This window comes from Hyperolius riggenbachi, chromosome 5 (assembly GCF_040937935.1).
Source record: "Hyperolius riggenbachi isolate aHypRig1 chromosome 5, aHypRig1.pri, whole genome shotgun sequence".
In the NCBI taxonomy this organism is placed as follows: domain Eukaryota; kingdom Metazoa; phylum Chordata; class Amphibia; order Anura; family Hyperoliidae; genus Hyperolius; species Hyperolius riggenbachi.
The window spans coordinates 84,529,695-84,550,486 of NC_090650.1; the positions used below are offsets into that span (position 1 = coordinate 84,529,695).

At 42.8% G+C, this 20,792-nt stretch overlaps 1 protein-coding gene and 1 long non-coding RNA gene across 5 annotated transcripts in view; one reads left to right on the top strand and one right to left on the bottom strand.

Annotated features, from left to right (window-relative positions):
- LOC137518287 (mitogen-activated protein kinase kinase kinase 3-like) overlaps positions 1 to 20,792 on the bottom strand; it is a 200,423-nt gene that overhangs the window by 52,987 nt on the left and 126,644 nt on the right. For 2 of the 4 annotated variants that reach the window (XM_068235936.1, XM_068235938.1), the window contains exon 4: positions 15,874 to 15,914. In XM_068235936.1, coding sequence (XP_068092037.1) covers positions 15,874 to 15,914 — 41 coding nt within the window. Of the gene's footprint in view, positions 1 to 4,086; positions 4,162 to 15,873; positions 15,915 to 20,792 lie in introns of those variants that run through there. The other 2 variants (XM_068235937.1, XM_068235939.1) reach the window with 2 other exon arrangements.
- LOC137519655 (uncharacterized) lies at positions 7,991 to 9,423 on the top strand. The gene is made up of 2 exons (XR_011021066.1): positions 7,991 to 8,258; positions 8,635 to 9,423. It is a non-coding gene; the product is annotated as an uncharacterized lncRNA (long non-coding RNA).

Sequence of the window (20,792 nt, forward strand, 5' to 3'; positions counted from 1 at the left end):
CATAGCGTTTTGCATTTTGGCCAAAAAGTTCCATTTTGGTCTCATCTGACCAGAGCACCTTCTTCCACATGTTTGCTGTGTCCCACAAATGGCTTGTGGCAAACTGCAAACGGGGCTTCTTATGCTTTTCTGTTAACAATGGCTTTCTTCTTGCCACTGTTCCATAAAGGCCAACTTTGTGCAATGCACGACTAATAGTGGACAGATTCCCTCACCTGAGCTGTAGATCTCTGCAGCTCGTCCAGACTCACCATGGGCCTCTTGACTGCATTTCTGATCAGCGCTCTCCTTGTTCAGCCTGTGAGTTTAGGTGGCCGGCCTTGTCTTGGTAGGTTTACAGTTGTGCCATACTCCTTCCATTTCTGAATGATCGCTTGAACAGTGCTCCGTGGGATGTTCAAGGCTTTGGAAATCTTTTTGTAGCCTAAGCCTGCATTCAATTTCTCATTAAATTTCTCAATAACTTCTCAATAACTTGATCCCTGACCTGTCTGGTGTGTTCTTTAGACTTCATGGTGTTGTTGCTCCCAATATTCTCTTAGACAACCTCTGAGGCCGTCACAGAGCAGCTGTATTTGTACTGACATTAGGTTACACACAGGTGCACTATATCTAGTCATTAGCACTCATCAGGTAATGTCTATGGGCAACTGACTGCACTCAGACCAAAGGGGGCTGAATAATTATGCACACCCCACTTTGCAGTTAATGATTTGTAAAAAATGTTTGGAATCATGTATGATTTTCGTTCCACTTCTCACGTGTACACCACTTTGTATTGGTCTTTCACGTGGAATTCCAAAAAATTGATTCATGTTTGTGGCAGTAATATGACAAAATGTCGAATACTTTTGCAAACCACTGTGTATATATATATATATATATATATATATATATATATATATATATATATATATATACATATATATATATATATATATAATTTTCAGTGATTTGTCCGCTGAGATAAGCTTGTTACTGTGGTTTAAAAAAATAAATAAAACAAACAAACCAACCATTATGTTTTCTTGATGGACTGGGTGGAAACATCGAAAAAGAAGGAGACTCCTACTGAAAACTTCATTGAGGTGTGGGAGAGTTTTATGGACACACTATCTAAAGCCCCATCTACACCATACAATTTTTTGTCCGATTCGATTCATTCATTCGATTCAATCCGACATGTTCGATCGAGATTCGATTCAAATTGCCATTGTTTTGCAATGGTAAATTTAATCAAATCGAATCCCGATCGGACATGTCGGATTGAATCGAAATGAATCGAATCTGACAAAAAATTATATGGTGTAGATGGGGCTTTAGCCAATTAAGGAGCGGATTATTGCAACTTTCCGTTAAACAAAGTGGTATTTAGAAAGAGAGATCTTAAATGACACACCTGTTGTGATAAGAGAATCTAGAACAATTTGATATTGGGGGGGGGGGGGGGGGTTGTGTGTGTTTCATATAACCCATTTGGATTTTTGTCAACTGTCTGACGTGGTTTTCTGCCATAACAACACTATTTGTTGTTGGTGATTGCTTTCTCTCCTTGACATTTGTAATTGCAATTGTGACATTTCTCTTTTTTATATTTCCCTTTGTCTTACTTCCTCTTCAATAAAAAATTGTTAAACAAAAATAAAAGGAAACTCATATTGGGGACCTATTTTTGAAAAAAAAAAAGGGTTTATATATATTTTTTGGGTAGCACTATTTTTGGCAATGTTTTTATTTTTGGATGTTACATCCTCCTTTAAAATAAAGGTCAACCCATTTTTGAAAGCAAACAATTTATACTAATGAATAGTCAGAATGGACTGATGGTAGCGCACACCTTTTATTCTCCTGACAAGCCTTTTTCCAGATCCCCAAACAATCAGAAAGGGGCTTCATCTGAGAATATGACTTTGCACCAGTCCTCAGCAGTCCATTCACCATTCTTTCTGCAGAAGATCAATCTGTCCCTGAAGTTTTTTTTGGGAGAGAAGTGGCTTCTTTGCTGCCCTTCTTGACAACAGGCCATTGTAACGATTGGTGTCAGCGAGAACAGATTTCTCTGATTATTGGTGATCTGCAGTATCACCAATAATACAGATGCTATACCTGATTATGTGTGATCTGCAGAATCACCAATAATACAGATGCTATACCTGATTATGTGTGATCTGCAGAATCACCAATAATACTAGTATAGCCAGAACCAGGATAACCAATGTAAGAACAGATGTTTGGTGCAACAATAATGATAGAGATACCCCAGAGGAGCTGGTGGTGATCGGTATCTCAATAGAACACAAGAGTATTCACCCAGCAAGCTGGATATGTGATTCAGTACAGCTGAGATCACCCGAGGGGCGAGAGACTCAGACTGTACTGCAGCCGGGAATCACCTGAGGAGCAAGTGATTAAGACTGTACTGCAGTACTGTACTGCAGTCAGGGCTTACACCTGAGGAGTAGGTGTTAAGACTGTACTGCAGCCAGTGGACACCTAAAGAGCAGGTGTTTAAGTCTGTACTGTAGTCAGGGCTTGCACCTGAGGAGCAGGTGCTAAGACTGTACTCCAGCCAGTGGACACCTGAGGAGCAGGTGTTTACAAAGATGCTGCAAGTAATGATCACCTGAGGGGCAGGTGATTAAGACTGTGCTGCAGTCAGGGTTCCACCTGAGGAGCAGGTGATACAATACTAGAATCCCTCACCAGTGGCTGACCCACTGGTGAGTACAGGATGGTGAGTACAGGATAGTCAGACAGGCAGGATCGGCAACGTACGGACAGATACAGTACAAAGACGAAGACTAACTCAGAGTTTAAGTTCAGGCAGAGTCGGCAACTGGATCAGATAGGTGAAAGTACAGAATCAGAAAAGCAGGAGAATAGTCAAGGCAAGCAGAAGGTCATAACAGATAATACAATGCAATTAGTACTTTAAGCTATCAACAGAATCTGGCTAAGTGTGGATCCCCAGCTCCAGCTGGTTCTAGCACACTTTGGGATCTGACTAAGGTCTGAGCGCTAACACGTTAGCATTTGCAACAGCAGACACGGAGCAACTGACAGGCTGGTACTATATATACAGAAGTGCTCCACAGCGCCGCCCCAGTCATTCATCCAATCCAGCGTAATGTTGGAGTCAGCTGACCTGGTAGATCAGCTGACTCCCCTTCTATTCGCATAAAGGTCCTGTCGCCTGGCGTGCACGCGTGTAGGCCTCAATCTATGTGCAATAGAAGGACCAGGCAGAGCACCAGCATGTAACTGCGCGGCTGAGGCCGCCGGCTGATACGCGGAGTTAACCGCCATGCCGTTTGCCTCTGCGGCGGTATCTCCGCTAACCATTACAGCCATCTTCCAAAAGTCTTTGCCTCACTGTGCGTGTAGATGCGCTCACACCTGCTTGCTGCCATTCCTGAGCAACCTCTGCACTGGTTGCACTCCGATCCCGCAGCTGAATCCTCTTTAGGAGACGATCCTGGCGCTTGCTGGATTTTCTTGGATGCCCTGAAGCCTTCTTAACAATAATTGAACCTCTTTCCTTGATGTTTTTGATGATCCTATAAATTGTTGATGTAAGTGCAATCTAAGTAGCCACAATATCCTTGCCTGTGAAGCCATTTTTATGCAACGCTATGATGGCTGCATGCGTTTCTTTGCTGGTCACCATGGTTAACAATGGAAGATCAATGATTTCAAGCATTACCCTCCTTTTAACATGTCAAGTCTGCCATTCTAACCCAATCAGCCTGACATAATGATCTCCAGCCTTGTGCTCATCAACATTCTCACCTGAGTTAACAAGACGATTACTCAGCAGGTCCTTTAATGACAGCAATGAAATGCAGTGGAAAGATTTTTTTGGGATTCAGTTAATTTTCATGGCAAAGAAGGACTAAGCAATTCATCTGAACACTCTTCATAACATTCTGGAGTATATGCAAATTGCTATTATAAAAACGTAAAGGGGCACTACAGCGAAAAAATGTAAAATTTAAAATATGTGCAAACATACACAAATAAGAAGTACATTTTTTCCAGAGTAAAATGAGCCTTAAATTACTTTTCTCCTATGTTGCTGTCACTTACAGTAGGTAGAAATCTAACAGAAGTGACAGGTTTTGGACTAGTCCATCTCTTTATAGGGGATCCTCAGGGATATATTTAGTTTCAAAAGCAGTTAGTGAATGGCAGTTGCTCTGTCCAACTGCCAAAAAACTGTGTAGCGAGCAGGGAAGCTGACCAGCATCATTGTTTAAATCCTTTTTAGGGAATATCTTTATAAAGAATAAAAGCCCTGCTGAGAACCCTGCTTTAAAGAGACTCTGTAACATTAAAAAGATCCCCTGGGGGGTACTCACCTCGGGTGGGGGAAGCCTCCGGATCCTAATGAGGCTTCCCACGCCGTCCTCTGTCCCACGGGGGTCTCGCTGCAGCCCTCCGAACAGCCGGCGACTGTGCCGACTGTCAGTTCAATATTCACCTTTGCTGGCTCCAGCGGGGGCGCTGTGGCGACTTTCGGCACGGAAATAGACGGAAATACCCGATCTCCGTCGGGTCCACTCTACTGCGCAGGCGCCGGAAACTTGCGCCTGCGCAGTAGAGCAGACCCGACGGCGATCGGGTATTTCCGCCTACTTCGGCGCCGACAGCCGTCAAAGCGCCTGAGCAGGAGCCAGGAAGGTAAATATTACGTCACCGCTGCACGGAGGGCTGCAGCGAGACCCCTGACGGATGGAGGACGGCGTGGGAAGCCTCATTAGGATCCGAAGGCTTCCCCCACCCGAGGTGAGTACCCCCCAGGGGCCGTTTTGTCGTTACAGTTCCTCTTTAAGCACCAACTTTTCTAATTTCCAATATTTTTGACAGTCTCAAAACTTTTGGCCAGGACTGTACTGCAGGAAATGCAGGCTATGCTGGTTTCGTCAGTGATAGTCACTGGAGTCTGACCTTTATATTTTCTTTTTACGTTACGGTTATGAGTCACTTTACAACAGACAATTTTGTAATGTCTATACAAACATCTCTAGGAACACAGAGCAGAGTTAGTGAGGAGGACTTCAGAGGAATCCAGATTACACACTTCTTTTGCACAAGCTCTCGTGGTGACACTTGCATTTCCCCTTATTTCATGGATTGTTTGGCTGAAAACTCTCGGCTAGCCTGGCTAGGCAACCAGAATGGTTTAAATATCGATAAGAGTTAAAGGGAAAAAGATAGTTTGTGAAAACAGGAACTGGCCTAATTCCCAGTGCTGGATTTCAGATATGGATTCCACTAGGTCACTTCCCCAGACTGGAGATCTGCCTGATAATTTTATTCTGAATGCAATAAGTTCATTACTAAAGGTGGCCATACACCAGGCGACTTGGGGCCGATCCACAGTCCAATTCTATGATTATAATCAATTTGGAAGAAATTTGGCGCTGCCAAGAGTAGGCCTGATTGACAATGCAACCAATTTCAGGCCAAAATTGGTCATATGTATCGATTGGACATGCTGCAAAATCTCGGCTCAACGTGCTTGATCGGGTGCTTGGCGGTTACGGTGTGCAATATGGGGACGAGCAACAGAACCTCATAGCGCTATCCTGTCTAGTGTAAACCTAAATCTGTACCCAATGGCATTGCTGAGTGGCCAATAAACTAGCAGTTGTGTGATTTCAGTCATGTGCAGGATCTGCAGTGAGAAGTTTATTTGTTTTTTATGCGTTTGAATTCCTGGCAGACTTCTAATAGCTCCTGGCTGCAAGGAGAGTGGGAATTCCATCCTCAGTCAGCACAGAGCAGGTCAACTGACCTGAACAATTCTCTTCACTATTGAGATGAACTCTTTGGCTCCTATGCAATTAACTTTTTCGCCTGAGTTTTCTCCTAGGTGACATTTTCACAACTTGTAAATGAAATGCATTTGAAATCACCAGCAAGAAAGAAAATACTAAAAAAAATAATTTTGATTGTAATTTTTAACTGTTTTTTTTTTGGAATTTTTTTAAATTGCTAAATGCTGAAAAGTTATTTAAAATTCAAGATGAAAAACTATCTCCTAGGACAAAGATCTGCAAACTTGGCTCTCCAGCTGTTAAGGAACTACAAGTCCCACAATGCATTGCGAGAGTTTGACAGCCACAGTCATGATTCATAAAGGCAAATGCATTGTGGGACTTGTAGTTTCTGTACAGTTGGAGAGACAAGTTTGCAGATCACTGTCCTAGGAGAAAACTAAGGAGTAAAAGTAAATTGCATATGGGCCTTTGTGTTCAGCACTGTAACTACAATTCAGCAGTTTATACCATTCCTCGTGTAACATCCATGTACAGCAGCCTTTTCTTTCATGTACAGCTCCCTAGGGCAGTAGCTCCCGTATTCCATTTGAAGCATTTTCTAGCATATGCAGCCACCTCCTTTGGAAGCCACCACTCTCAGCCCTTAGCTTTGTGCCCTTTCCAGAAATCTGGCAATGCCATCAGGGAATGGCTACCAGATTTGCCAGCCAGGGCTGGGTTCACACTACCTCACATGCACAACATGGACAGTCGCAGCGGAAATGATCTATGATCCGCTGTGTCGATCCACATCCATTGGTGTGCGTGGCAGCAAACATGTCATAGATAGCACTGCTATCTATAAAAGCACATGTTATGTTAGATGACTGGAAAAGCTGTGCATAAAGGAACTTGGTGTTCCACCACTGCAAACAGACAAAACCAACATGGAAACAATGGACACATATGACGAGATCATGTATTGAACCTAAAACCTGTTAACATGTCTGTTTTGCCATTGCAGAAAACAGTCCGATTTGGGCTGTATTGTAAACCTAGCCTTAATATTATAATAACCACACAGATTTGAATGCATTCTTCTTTAAAGCGGAACCAAACCGGAACTGCTCTGTGTTTGTTTAGCTAGCTCAGAGTGTCTTATCAGAAGCTGTGAATCAGAGCTGTGAGCTGTGCCTTGGCAGCTCTCTGCCCAGTGTTAACACAGGCTTAATCCTTTCAGTCCTTCTAGTGAAATTAATCCAAGTAAAACTTCAAGTTTTTTAGGCTTTTTATATACAGTAATGAAGAAAACATTTCCCTAAAGCATCATACTGTGGCTAATCTTTTTTAGGAGAAAGAAAGCTCTGAATTTAGTTCCACTTTAAAGAGACTCTGCAACAAAATTTTCAGCCTTATTACTTCTGTCCTATAAGTTCCTATACCTGTTCTAATGTGGTGTGTCTTACTGCAGCCTTTCCTAGTTACACAGTGGCTGTATTATCTATGTTGTATAGTCTAATCTTCTTTCCTCTGACGGCTTTGTCGGGCTCAGGCACTCAGGCAAGAATGTGCTGCTCTACTTGTTATAGGCAGAAGCTATACACACCCTCTCCATGCCCCCTGCAGGCTCTGTGTGAGTCACAGACTGAGCTCCTCTCAGCCTATCACATGCCATGTCTTTTGTTTGTAAACACTGCCTAAAACTGGCAATTACAAGACAGGATTGCAGCAGGGAGTGGCAGAAACAGCACAGAGGGGCCCAGGAGAACATAATGAATAGAATCGTATGCTTTTTATTGTAAGAATATTAGAGTACATATTCTCTTTAACTACCAATAAAAAATAATAAAACATTCAAAGTGATCATTTGAATGGTTTAAAAAAAACTAGCTCACTCCAATGTGAAAAAAATGTAGCGTAGAATCAGTTTAATTTGACATGCGATCACTTTATGGAATCATACATGCCATCAGTATAAAGCTGTGCAGCCAGCATAGCAAGCTGGGTCACAGCGCCCTTGCTCCAGTGGGAATGTGGAGGGAAGGGTGATGGGAAAAGCTGTTACTAGGCAAAGCAGGCTGTGCTGTGGATTCTGGTGATGGTGTGTACTTTATTTCTCCAGAACCACTGATCTGCAAAGCACAGGAGTCCTGCACTATATCAGATTATGTCAGATTAATGATGTGGAGGCAGCTGGTATGTGATCTAGGCACTGATGCTTCCTGTGTTTGGCGCTTTTTGTAGGTGACTCACATGTGCCCGTTCTCCTGCCCAGATCATTTGTAACTAATTCCACCATTCACTAGATGGATTATTTTGTCTACAGTGGCTGGTCGAGACATATTACCGGATAATGGCTGAGGCATGTGAAACCTCCTTTCAATATTACTGTCCAGTGAGAGAATTCCACAAGAGGGTTCAATCTGGCAGGCTGGCAGGATCGTACGCTGTGACTCAGAGCAGTATAGTTTTCCTATAGTTTCATTGTAACCACAGGTATGTTAATTTTTCCTTTATGCTATAATAAATGTTTAATACTGGCCAGTAAAAGAGGCCATTTAACAATGAGATCCAGAAAACAGACCCTTTCAGACAATGTATTTATTCTGATTGTGGCTGTTTGAGTGGGGAAGGGTTATGACTTCCACTAGGTTTCTGGTGGTTAGAATTATTATTATTTAGTATTTACATAGCGCCGACATCTGCTGTACAGAGTATATTGTCTTATCACTAACTGTCCCTCAGGGAGCTCACAGTCTAATCCCTACCATAGTCATATGTCTATGTATATAGCATATAGTGAATGTATCATAGTCCAGGGCCAATTTTAGTGAGAAGCCAATTAACTTATCTGTATGTTTTTGGGGTGTAGGAGGAAACCGGAGTACTGGAGGAAACCCACACAAGACACGGGAAGTACATACAAACTCCGTGCAGATAATGTCCTGGCTGGGATTCAAATGGGGGACCCATCACTGCAAGGCGAGAGTGCTGACCACTATGCCACCGTGCTGCCCATTAACAATGGAAAGTCCTTTCTTCCCTCTGATATGGTATACAGGGAAGATGTGAGGGGGCAATCGCAAGAGGATTAATGGCCCCATGCAAATCATATGATCAAGAAGAAAACACTTGTCAGTACTCCAGTTTTCAAAAACATACCGTTTCCCTGAAAATAAGACCTACTCCGAAAATACCAATTCGATAATTTTGATCGGTTGTCCCCAAAAAATCGAGATCTTTTCTTTGTTTTTGATGTATAAATCACATCGAATGTCCTGGTTTTTTTTATTTCAATTTTTGGAGATTGGACATGTTGGACATTTCAGACCAACTTTATCAAGAATTCTAGGGTGTGTATGATGGATAGTCAATTACTGGATGTACAGTTTCAATCAATTTTTTTCTGATCTTTTAATTATTTTATTCATGATTGGGGAAACATTGAACATAGGTGTGTGGTACATTGGTCAGATTTTTGAATTGTTACAATCAGTCAGACAAATTGATTGCTATTCTTGAATTAAACAGATATTTAAATTTAATTTTAATTTAAAAAATTGTATGGTGTGTGGCCACCTTAAGAGTTGGCAAGAGTTGTACTCTCTGTAAACGACTGCTGTACATGGAAAATGAAATAAAGCCAGTTCTGATGATGTGACTATATTTGAATAGATATTGGTTTTTTTTTGTTCAAGAATAATGTACAGGGTGGGCCATTTATATGGATACACCTTAATAAAATGGAAATTGTTGGTGATATTAACTTCCTGTTTGTGGCACATTACACCATTGTTTTTCTTGTGAAATTCCTAATAAGTTTGATGTGTCACATGCCCCTCTTCCCATTGAAAAAACAAAAGTTGGATTCAAAATGGCGGACTTCAAAATGGCCTCCATGGTCACCACCCATCTTGAAAAGTTTACCCCCTCACATATACTAATGTGCCACAAACAGGAAGTTAATATCACCAACAATGTCCATTTTATTAAGGTGTATCCATATAAATGGCCCACCCTGTAGATTGTTGTGCATGGAAAAAAGGACATCCCCTAAAAATAAGACCTAAAGCATATTTTAGAGTAAACCTGAATATAAGATTTTAGTGGAAACACGTTACATACTATACTGCAAAGCTTCCACACTGGCAATGTTATAGGGCCAAGCAGTTTTTCTTCACAAAGGCACAGTAAAAAAAAACAAATAGAGACAGACAAGTACGTCTTTTTTTTCCCATTAAATTAACAAATTGATTGACTGGAAATACAGTGAAGACATTGGTAATGTTGTAAATAACTACCATAGCTGAAAATTGTTTCTTTTTTTAATAGAATATTTACACAGGTGTACAGAGAACCATTATCAGCAACAATAAATCCTGCGCTCCAATGGAAAGTTGTGTTTTGCAATGCAGGTTTACCATTTTAAAAGGTTAACGGGTCATTAGAAAATGCTTTTGCAATGTTTTAGTACATTATAGCAGCAATAAAACTGGCCTTCTATAGGCTGTGTTGCCACCTGAGCTGAGAATGGACTTTTTTTTTTGTCAATTCTCTGCTCATTGCAAAACTGACAGTGAATGGCTCCTATTTTATAAATCAGACTAGTTCAGTTGCTTTAAGTGAACCTGAAGTAAGAGTGATATGGAGGCTGCCATATTTATTTCCTTTTAAGCAATACCAGTTCCATGGCTGTCCTGCTTATCCTCAGCCTCTAATACTTTAGCCATAGACCCTAAACAAAAGAGAACATTGCTTTTTACTTCATCCTATTGCATTTTAAAGTGGGATTCAACTCCCTAAACAAAACTTTTAGGTACATAAAAGAACATTTGTAAGTAGTCCCTGTGTGTAAAAGCATTAACATTTAATGCAGAGAGCAGTGTAGTAAAGGTTTGCACTGCTCTGCCAATCTGCAAATGTAATCATTGCCAGCATGGCTAAGCTCTCTGCCTGTGTCTTCACTCTGGTCCGCTGCAGCTCTGCATTATGTAAACAACCTGTGGTGTGGGTAAGGAGGGCGGAGCCTGGCCCAATGTAGTTCCACCCCTGTAACCCCCAAGCGAGCAGCTGAGGGAACAGGTGTTATTGCTGTCTTGTTAAAACTCTCCAATCCTATGTTGCATGTGTGACATTGGCACTTTCAAATTCAGCATCCAGTACGACATAGGAAAACATGGCTGCCGCTAAGAAACATCAGCCCCTTTAGGTAAAAGTGCTGGGCTAAGTCCTACAGTTTGATTGCCGCCGGCCCCATACTTCACTGCTGCACCACGTAAAAATTATGTGGGTGCATTTGGGCCTGAAGCTAGGGGTGCCGTTGCCGGATCTGGTTTGGAATGATGCCAGCCTACGTGGATCAAATTGCCTTAGGTATTGCGCTGCATCTCCTAATTATGCTGGTGCGCAATGGGGGCGAAACTACAGCACATGAGCTGGCACCTGCACCCCAGGCTCCCCCCTTCCCCGCTGATGCTGGGTCGCCTTTTGCTCTAGCAAAGCAATCCCTCGATCACCCACGCCCCCTTGAAAAGGTAAGTGCTGGGGGAGATGTGGGAGTTCCAGAAAATGGATTGAAAAGTGTTAATGAGAGGAAGGGAAGTTGTTTAATGAGGCAGAAAGGCTACCATTTCTGCTTTGTCAATGCTTAGCTCAAGCAAAAAGAAATTGCTAGAGACAACTGCAATGATTGTCATTAAGGGGTTTTAAATCATACTTTGGCCAGAGATAACCAGCGACGCTTCATTGTCTTACAGTCAGGGGCGTAACTAGAGGAGAGCAGTCCCAGTAATCACAGGGGGGCCCAGGGCTGTGGGGGGCCCCCAACTACTAACCTTCCCTTCCTTCAGTAAAGGGATCCATCCTTCAGATTAGGCGTTTTGTGGCTACACTTGTTCTGGGTGTGAATATTCTGGTGGCCACGCTTGTTGTATGACCCTTCAAAGATGAGCTCTTAGGCTGTGAGGGTCACCAGGGGTAGGCAAGGGAAAGAGTGTGGACATTGGGGGCCCAATCCAAGTTTGGCTGGGGCCCCATGCAATGCCCCTTCTTATTGTATCACATGAATATGGCTGGTCTAAGAGCTTTTACTTGTATGCTGAATGAAATCAGTTTGCAGTATTTCTCACCGTGAGATGCAGGGTGAAGCAACATTTTTATTTTCTTTAATTTCCCTCTTTATGTGAATGTGAAATAACCACACTGAAGCAGTGTTTTCCAGTATGACTCAGCTGTGTCATGCAGGGGGAACATGTACGCCTGGCCCTGTCATTACAGCACACGGGGAAGCACCGCAAGAATGTCTAATGAACTTCTGATCATCAATTTGAGTCATCAGTGAAGGAGAAGTCTACAGCGCGTCCTACATTTCATGTTGTTATTTAATGGGACAGTCCCAGGATGTGTTGCTTGGCAGTGTCCATGGTTATCACTATGTATTCATGAATGGTATTAAACAATGACTGGGATGGTCGGCACTGATAGAGTATACCACAAAAACCCTCTTTCTGATGGAGGAACAGTACTTAACCACTGGAGTACCAGCAGTCTCTGGCCCCTTAAAGTGTCACTAAGATGGCGAGGGAGAGAAAATGTATACATACCTGGGGCTTCCTCCAGCCCCCTCCAGGCTGAGCGCTCACTTGCTGTTCGCTTCCTCTGCCAGGATTGTTTGGAATCTAGCCCTGAAAGTCCTCCAATTGTGGACAGTCAGCACACCACTTCTCCCCCATTGCGCTCCCATCGTCGGGAGCTTTCTGCCTGCACAGAAAGCCCCAGATTGCAGGACTTTCAGGGCCAGATTCCAGACGATCCAGGTGGAGCAAGAGAACGTTGAGGAAGCGATCAGCCTGGAGGGGGCTGGAGGAAGCCCCATGTAAGTATACATTTACTCTCCTTCGCCATCTCAGGATTACTTTAAGGAACAGAGATTGCTGGCACAAAAAACGGAGCTCAGCGATGTCACGCTGCAGGGACCTGTCACTCTCACCAATCGTCAATCTCCCATCGCTAAAGCCCACTCACCCCACCATTGCTGAGACAGCAGAGCTCTGTCAGCCAGTCAGGAGCCAGTTTCATTGGCTCCTGACCCTGTGATCACTGTGAGCCAATGTCATTGGTTCCATGGGCCAGGAGCGAATGAAATCAGCTCCTCATCGGCTCACTGAGGTCTACTGTCATACTGGCAGCAGGGTGAGGGGGCTGCAGCGGGGGGAGAGCGGCATAATAGGCGGTAGCGTGTGGCAGGCTAATTGAAAGCTACGCCTTGGCATGGATAACAGGTCCCAAACAGAACGTAGATTTCAATTAGTCTGGTCTGGAAATGGTTAAAAATCAAAATATAATTACTTGGACCAGATCAGCGGACCAAATTTTGAGACAGGAAGAAAAAACAGAAGTAAAAATACAGCAGTTGCTCAGAACATCCAATCAGAATTTTGTCTCATCTAAGGGTTGGTTCACACTCGGCACTTTCCCACGACCATGTTCGGGTCCGCAATCGTGATTCACGGGAAAAATCTTGCGATTCTTTGTGATATGCACTTGTGATTCCCATTCAATAGAACGAGAATCACAACGCAGTCGCCCCTAAAACGCTGCGTACAGTGCATTTGTGATTGATCGCAATTGCTGCAGTGTGAACGTATCCATAGGGATACTTTAGCAGCTTCACTTTGCAGATCGCCCGCTATCAGCAAAGCGCCGAAAAAGTGCCCAATGTGAACTAGCCCTAACAGCTATAATCCGATTGGTTGCTCAGGATAACTGCTCAACTATTTAAGCAGTTTTTCTTGCACATTTCTGGATGAATTGGCGCCAGTAACTCCATAAGACAGTGCCTTGGGTAACATAGTTAAAATACTGTATAACTGCAATAACATACTCATAGCCACCATACCATATATTATCATACATAATTGTTCAATTTAACTAGTTAAGGACCATGCTAACTGAAATCTATGCCCTGTTTTGATGGCTATCTGGCTGCCAGGGCGTAGATTTCAATACACAGACGCCGCGCGTTCTCGCTGTTTTCGTCGCTCCTGATGATCTCGCCTCTCCCCACTCCAGCTCACTTGCTCCCTGTAACGATCGGTGAAGCACAGAGAGGATCTGATTACCGGTGATCTGCAGTATCACTGGAAATACAGATGTATACCTGATTATAAGTGATCTGCAGTATCACCGATAATCCGATATACCACCTAACCTCTGTTCACCTGAGTAGAGTGTAGTGTTTTGGTGTAACAGTAACACTTTGAGGACAAGCCTCAGCGCAGTCAGGAGTACTGCACAGATTCCTTCCGCAGACCCGGACTCTCCAAGACGGGAGGAGTCGGGCTGACAGCAGGAAGGATTGTCTGAAAGTAACCCTTAGGAGGAAGGGTCGCTAACAGAGTGAGGAACCGCCTCTAACGGTAAGGTCGGTTCTCGAGGTCGGACAAGCCAGGTCGTACACACACGGACAGATACAGTACAAGATCAGGAGACAAAGGCGGAGTCTAAGTGCAGGCAGGGTTCGGCAACGGGGTATCAGATATATCGAGGTACAAAATCAGGAGGCAGAAACAGAGTCTAGGGACGAGCCGGGGTTCGGCAACAGAGTATCAGAAATATCGAGGTACAAAATCAGGAGGCAGAAAAAGAGTCTAGGGACGAGCCGGGGTTCGGCAACAGAGTATCAGAAATATCGAGGTGTAAGATCAGAGTTCAGGAGGATAGTCAGGCAAGCAGGAAGTCATAACAGATAATCACAATCAAACTAGTACTTTAAGCTATCAACAAAATCTAGCTAAGTGTAGGATTACAGCTCCAGCTGGTCCCGGCACACTTGCGGATCTGACTACGGATCTGGGTGCTCCCACGTATGTGATCGCAACGCCAGACAACCAGCAACTGAATAAGCAGCAGAATATATAGTTGTTGGACTCTGCTGCCCCGCCCGAACCATTCAGCCAATCATGAGTCCTGCAGGAATCAGCTGACCTTCCTGATCAGCTGACACTTCCTCTGCAGGTATAAAGGTCCTGAATTCAGGCCCGCGCGAGCATAGCTCTCCATCTGCCTAGGTGCACTAACAGACCCAGCCACACCAAGCACATGCTGCTGCATGCAAACAGCCGCTTTGCTGTCAGGACATGCGGCGGCTTTTCCGCGTTCCACCACACCACCAGACGCGTGCAAACCGCCGCGTAGGACGCGGAGTCAGCCGCCTAGCTCTTGGCACACGCGGCGGCTTTTCCGCGTTTCCTCACACTCCCATTGGCTTACATTGATAGACATGGTCAGGAACCAATGAAAGCAGCTCCTGACTGGCTCACAGGAGACGGCAGAGTGGGTGGCTGAGGTTCCTGGCGTGGACGCCGATTGCGGCGGGTATGTGCAGCGATTTGTCGGTATTCGTAGTTATTCTGCCGTTTCTTGTAGCAGCTGTCTCTGGTCCTTAAGGGGGCAAAGACCGCTGGTACTTAAGTGGTTAAAATGTGAAGTCTGGTGCACCCAATGTAATTTTTCTGTTGGTCAAAGCAATCCACTTGATCGTTTCATGAAACCGACTGCAAATCAATTCTTAATATCTGTAATTGTCACTCAAAGATGATTGAAGTAAAACATAAAAAATGGTTGCTGCGAGGTAGCACTGTTGCCAGATAAAATCGAGAGCAGTGTCAGCCCCTTCAGATCAAATTTGATGGCCACATGCTCCATCTATCGCGGTTGCACCACAATTTCAATATTCAGCACCAAGCTGAGCAGCGTAGTTACAAAACAACACTGGCTTTCATGCAAGGGGGTGGAGCTACAGCACACAAGCCCCCATCTAATACATTAGAGGTCAGATTCAATTAAAACACTAGATCTATTGAATGACTTCTAAAAATGAAGGAATTTCCACTAATATACTGGACTCATCCAATATAGGTATCACGCAGGGATATGTGTGTTATTTGTTGGCTGGTCCTCATATGCATGGAGTAGGGGGTGCTATTGCCCACATGTGTCTAGCGTCAAGAGCCCGTCACTGTGTTGCGGACAATACACATAAACAGCCCAGTGCAAAACTCTGTAGACTAGGCAAGTAACATTATATTGCAGATAACTAATAACAGCCTACCGCTTTTCTCCATTGTATTCAAACTTGATCCTGGCATCCTGCTGGAGAGAAAACACAGCAACGGTTAGATATATTAGACAAAACTGAACACTGCTGATAAATGCATGTAGTTATATTGCTCTAAAATTTGACATTCATAAAAGTAACCATAGAATAATGGAAGCTCTCCTAGTATACATGTCCCAGAGGTGATGAGAAATGTGGGCGTTCACTAATGGCGGAGGTCTTGGGCACTGCCATAGGCACCCCATAGGCACCTACACAAAATTTCGGCAATGGGGGGGAATTTGGATGCCCCATAAATCGGATGCCCATGCTGATTTTTTTCCATAGGCGCATATGGCAGCTCCCCAAAATGTGGAGTTTTTGCAGTTTTTTGGGTTAAGGGTAGCTGTGAGAGGTTAAGCTTTAGGCACAAAGGGGGTTGTTAAGGTCAGCTGTGGGGGTGTGGTTAAGATTGGCTATGGGAGGGGTGATTAAGGTTAGCTGTGGGGGAGTGGATAAGATTAGGCATCAGTAGTGGAAGGGTTCAGTGTTAGATTAACCACTTCAGGACCAAATGAATTTTCACATATCAGCACTGCTCCCATTCATTCGCCAATAACTTTATTTCTACTAATCACACCTAAATGATCTATATATTGTTTTTTTTCAGGACAAATTAGGCTTTTAGAGTGTGATAATTTTGTTTAGTAATTAACTTATTTTCAATGCATTTTAAAGGGAAAAGCAGAGAAAAAAACTGAAAAACACACTATTTCTCCATTTACATCTATTATAGCTTTACAATAAACATTGCTAACTATAAGTTAAACCCACTAATTTTATTTGCTTATTCATTCTTGTTATAACAACATTTAGATTATGTTCCTAGCACAATGTATAGTGACAATATTGTATTTGAAAATAAAGGTTTTTGTTTTCTCATGGTACACTGTTGATGATTATAAGACCTTATTTGCAAAAATAATAGTAATATACCCTCATGGCATACATATTTAAAAAGCCAAGTTTCTAAGGTAACAATATATGTTGTATCTTTCATATTCTGTCACTTTGTTTTCATTTTACAAGTCTTTTATTTTGGCACAGCATATACAAAACATTGAATTGCCTTTGATTCAGTTTGTGACTAAAAAGAATACACAGGACATGGGCCTCAACCCTAAAACTTTCTCAACTCTATTCTACTACGTATAATGGTTTAAATGTTACTGCATATGTCTCTTATAGTTTTGCTAAAACTTTCCCAAATTTCCCATAATTTAGAAAATGACTTTTTTATGTAGGATTTGTCCGTACCTATTTTTTAGGTGTTGTGTGTCCAAGCTTTAAGACACACCAAAATGTATTCTACAACTCGTCTCGGTTAAAATGATACCATATGTGCCTCATTTAGTAACAAACTTAGTCCACAAATACTCTGGACGTTTATAAACGTCCAGTTGTCATTAAGTGGTTAAGGATGTATTTAGCTGTAGAAAATATTTGTTTGTTTTTTTTTACAATATTTTACTATCAACATTAGCACTGAAACAGTACAATATTTGTAAATTTTCAGATATTACACTATTGGGTTTTCAGGTGCCCAAATTGCCCCTTTTTGGATGTACGCCGCCCCACACGTGTGGAGAGACCTCATCCTGGCCTGTCAATAGGAGGATTTATTACGCCTTATAATTAATCCATATTTCTTTCAAAATTGAAGTTAAACATAATTGGAAATAATGTTTAATTAGGCCCCTGCTGCTACTAGCACCAAATTCTAGGAGGAGAAAAATTGAATACAGTAGTAAATGTCTCCCCAAAATGGATGTAAACTAAAACATATAGAATCATGTACATGGCTAAGTCAATACAAGGACTCCTATTAGGAGTACATGCAAGTAGCCTCCAAGAAATGATGCTAATACTGCTGAAGCAACATCAACAAGTGTTACAGATATAAAGGAGTAATTAGATGGTATGTGTCAATAGGAACAGTTCACCTCCTACATGCTGAAAACCTGGTACTTATTTGTAGTGCTGGTGTTTGTATTCGTCATATCGGAACACCCAAATACTGCCAACCACCACACTTCAGCACCATTTCAGTACCGAACAAGCGGACAGGGTAAGTTCAGCTACTTGCGCTCCATGGCACGTTTAACGTGTCTCCCATGCTTCCTCATTCCAGCTTTGGAAGCTTCGGAATCACATGAAATGTGCCATGAAGTGCAAGTAAGTGAATGACCCGTCCGTATTTTCGGTACTGAAATGGTGCTGAAGTGTGGTGTTTGGCTGTATTCTGGTGTTCAGAATTCGATATGCCGAATTCAAACACCAACACTATTTACTTGTGTCTCCTACATGGTCATCCCAAGACTGCCAGATTCATTCAAATTGTCTGTAACCACAGCATTCATTTTACACTTATTATCTTAGGGTTAATGTAATAACTGGTTGAAATTTAAAGCGGAACTGTAGCGAAAATGACAATGAATACAATTGCTTTTTTTTTTTTTTTTTTTTTACAATATTTATTTATAGATTATTTAGTCAGTGTTTGCCCATTGTACAATCTTTCCTCTCTCTGATTTACATGCTGAAATGCATCCCTGCTGGTGACAGCTTTAGTTCTGCTGGGTGATCTATACGGAATCTTTGTTACTGAGAGTTCTATCCACAGAGAGAGATACTGCTTGCTTGGCAGTTGGAAAAAGATGATATTTCCCAGAAGGCAACAAGGTTCACAGACAGCAAACTGTCAGGACCAAGGTCATGACATCACAATGTGGGAGGGGTTTCACCACAATATCAGCCACACAGACTCCCCTGATGATCTATTTAAGAAAAGGTAAATATTTCTCATGGGAAAGGGGGTATCAGCTACTAATTGGGATAAAGTTTAATCCTTGGTTACAGTTTCCAGTTTGCTAGATATGTTTATGTTTCATAGATTTAATAATTTTGAGGTCTAAAGCCTACCTACGCATGCCTGCATTCATGCTTCTTTTATAAAAGCCAAATAGATGACTGTTTACTTTAACCCTCCATAGTTCCAAGACAGTACGGTATACCCACAGAATACAAAGCATTGTTCTATTGATTGGCAACCCTGGACGGACCAGAGAGAAGCACTCTTATTTATTTGATTTTGCTGGAACTAGATAGGTCCTTCGTAGTCTCTTGGACACTTCAATCGAGAGAGTCTGTATAGTTCCACTTTTATTGATAATAAAGTCATTTTGCAATTACCGTAAACAAAAATGTTAGTAAAAAAATGCTTGAATTTCCATTTGCAGCCAGCTGTGACTGCATAAAATTGCCCAGAAAGTAAATTAATTTTTCCATCCATGAAATCAGTATTTTCCTGGTGTAGTGTCTAAAGTGCAGACTGATGGCAGCAGGAAATACGTTTAGGGTGGGGGCCAAGATGAGCGTACAGTATAGCAGATGTTCAATTTTGATGTATAAGTATATACATTCATTTAAAAAGAAACTAAACAATGTCTCACATAGATATACAAAAGTCTGGCTTCCATAGTCCTAGAGGTTGGACCCACATAATGAAGTAAATTACCCCTTAAGTTTCACACATAGCATAACAGCTGAAAGGGATCGGTTCACCTGAACATGAGTGATGCACACTAGGGCCCTTAAAGTGCACTTGATATCCCCATGCAGGCTGAGAACTCCCTCGCTGTCCTCCCGGGCTTCACTGTTGTCCCGTGGTCTTCAGCTTCAGAAATTTTGCCATTTGCACTCTGTTGCACATGTGCAGCCCAGCCATGCGTGCCCCTCCTATCGCGCTCCAGTAGCCAGGAGTTTCTGTGCTTGTGCAGTACTACCGTGGTACTAGCGCATGGGGCTGGAGGAAGCCCAAGGTAAGTACTGTATAAATGCTGCACCACTGTTCATCTCAGATGCACTTTAGTAACACTGATGCAGTGTTGGCTATCCAAACATGGGAAAGTACCCATTTTAGGTGGTCCCTAAAATCTTTGGTGTGTCCTACATCTTCTCTCAATGTTCCCCCAGGGATTTACCCTTCCTTGCAGGCCAAATTGTTTAATTAAGATTCAATATTTATTCAACAGCCTCAAAGTGATGTAACTATAGTGACCATGGTGGGTATGCAACCATAGAGCATGATGCTGCCAGGAAGAACAGAAGACAGAAGACATCCAAGGCAGTTCTGGAGCAGGTAAACGTCACACTATTCTGCTGCACTACTCTGCAATGTGGGGTGAGGGTGCCGGGGGGGAAAGATGTGTGATTTACCAGCGACCCATGGGTTTGGATCCAGTGAGGGGGGCCCATGCTAATTTTGCAGGATGGCTCTGTGGGTTGTTGCTGCACCCCAGCTCAAACTAACAATGTTTCAACCAGAGATAATTTTATTGGTGTGCTCCTTTGGGTGGGAAGGCAGCGTGCTGTTGTTTCTTCCTTAGCTGCTTACAGTTAAATTTGAAGCTCTCAAGGGCTACAGAAGATGGCCAGGAGGGCTGGATTTGGCCCGCGGGCCTTGAGTTTGAGAACTGAGACACAGAATATGGTGGGTGAGCAGTTCCTGCTGTAAAATAACTTTATAATAGGCCTCTACAGAAGTGATGGCAAGACCTGTCACTGATTGCCTACACAGGGTTAGGAAAAACTTTTTTACCTAGAGTTGGGCTTTAAGCAAGCAATAAGAGATATTTATAAAATCGCTGCAGCACTTCGTATAACTGGAGGGACACTTTTATTGAACACACCCTGCCGTTCTCCTTGCAGCACAGATAAGCTGTGCAGCTCTTGTATTCCTTCCAACCCTTCACATCGCCATGGTGGTGATTTTGTTAAACTGCGCTGGTCGCTCGTGTGTCAGAGACACACCTCAGTCTCTCCTGATTGGAAAATAATCACTCTTGTGTGGGCGGGCTGAAGAATTTCATGTA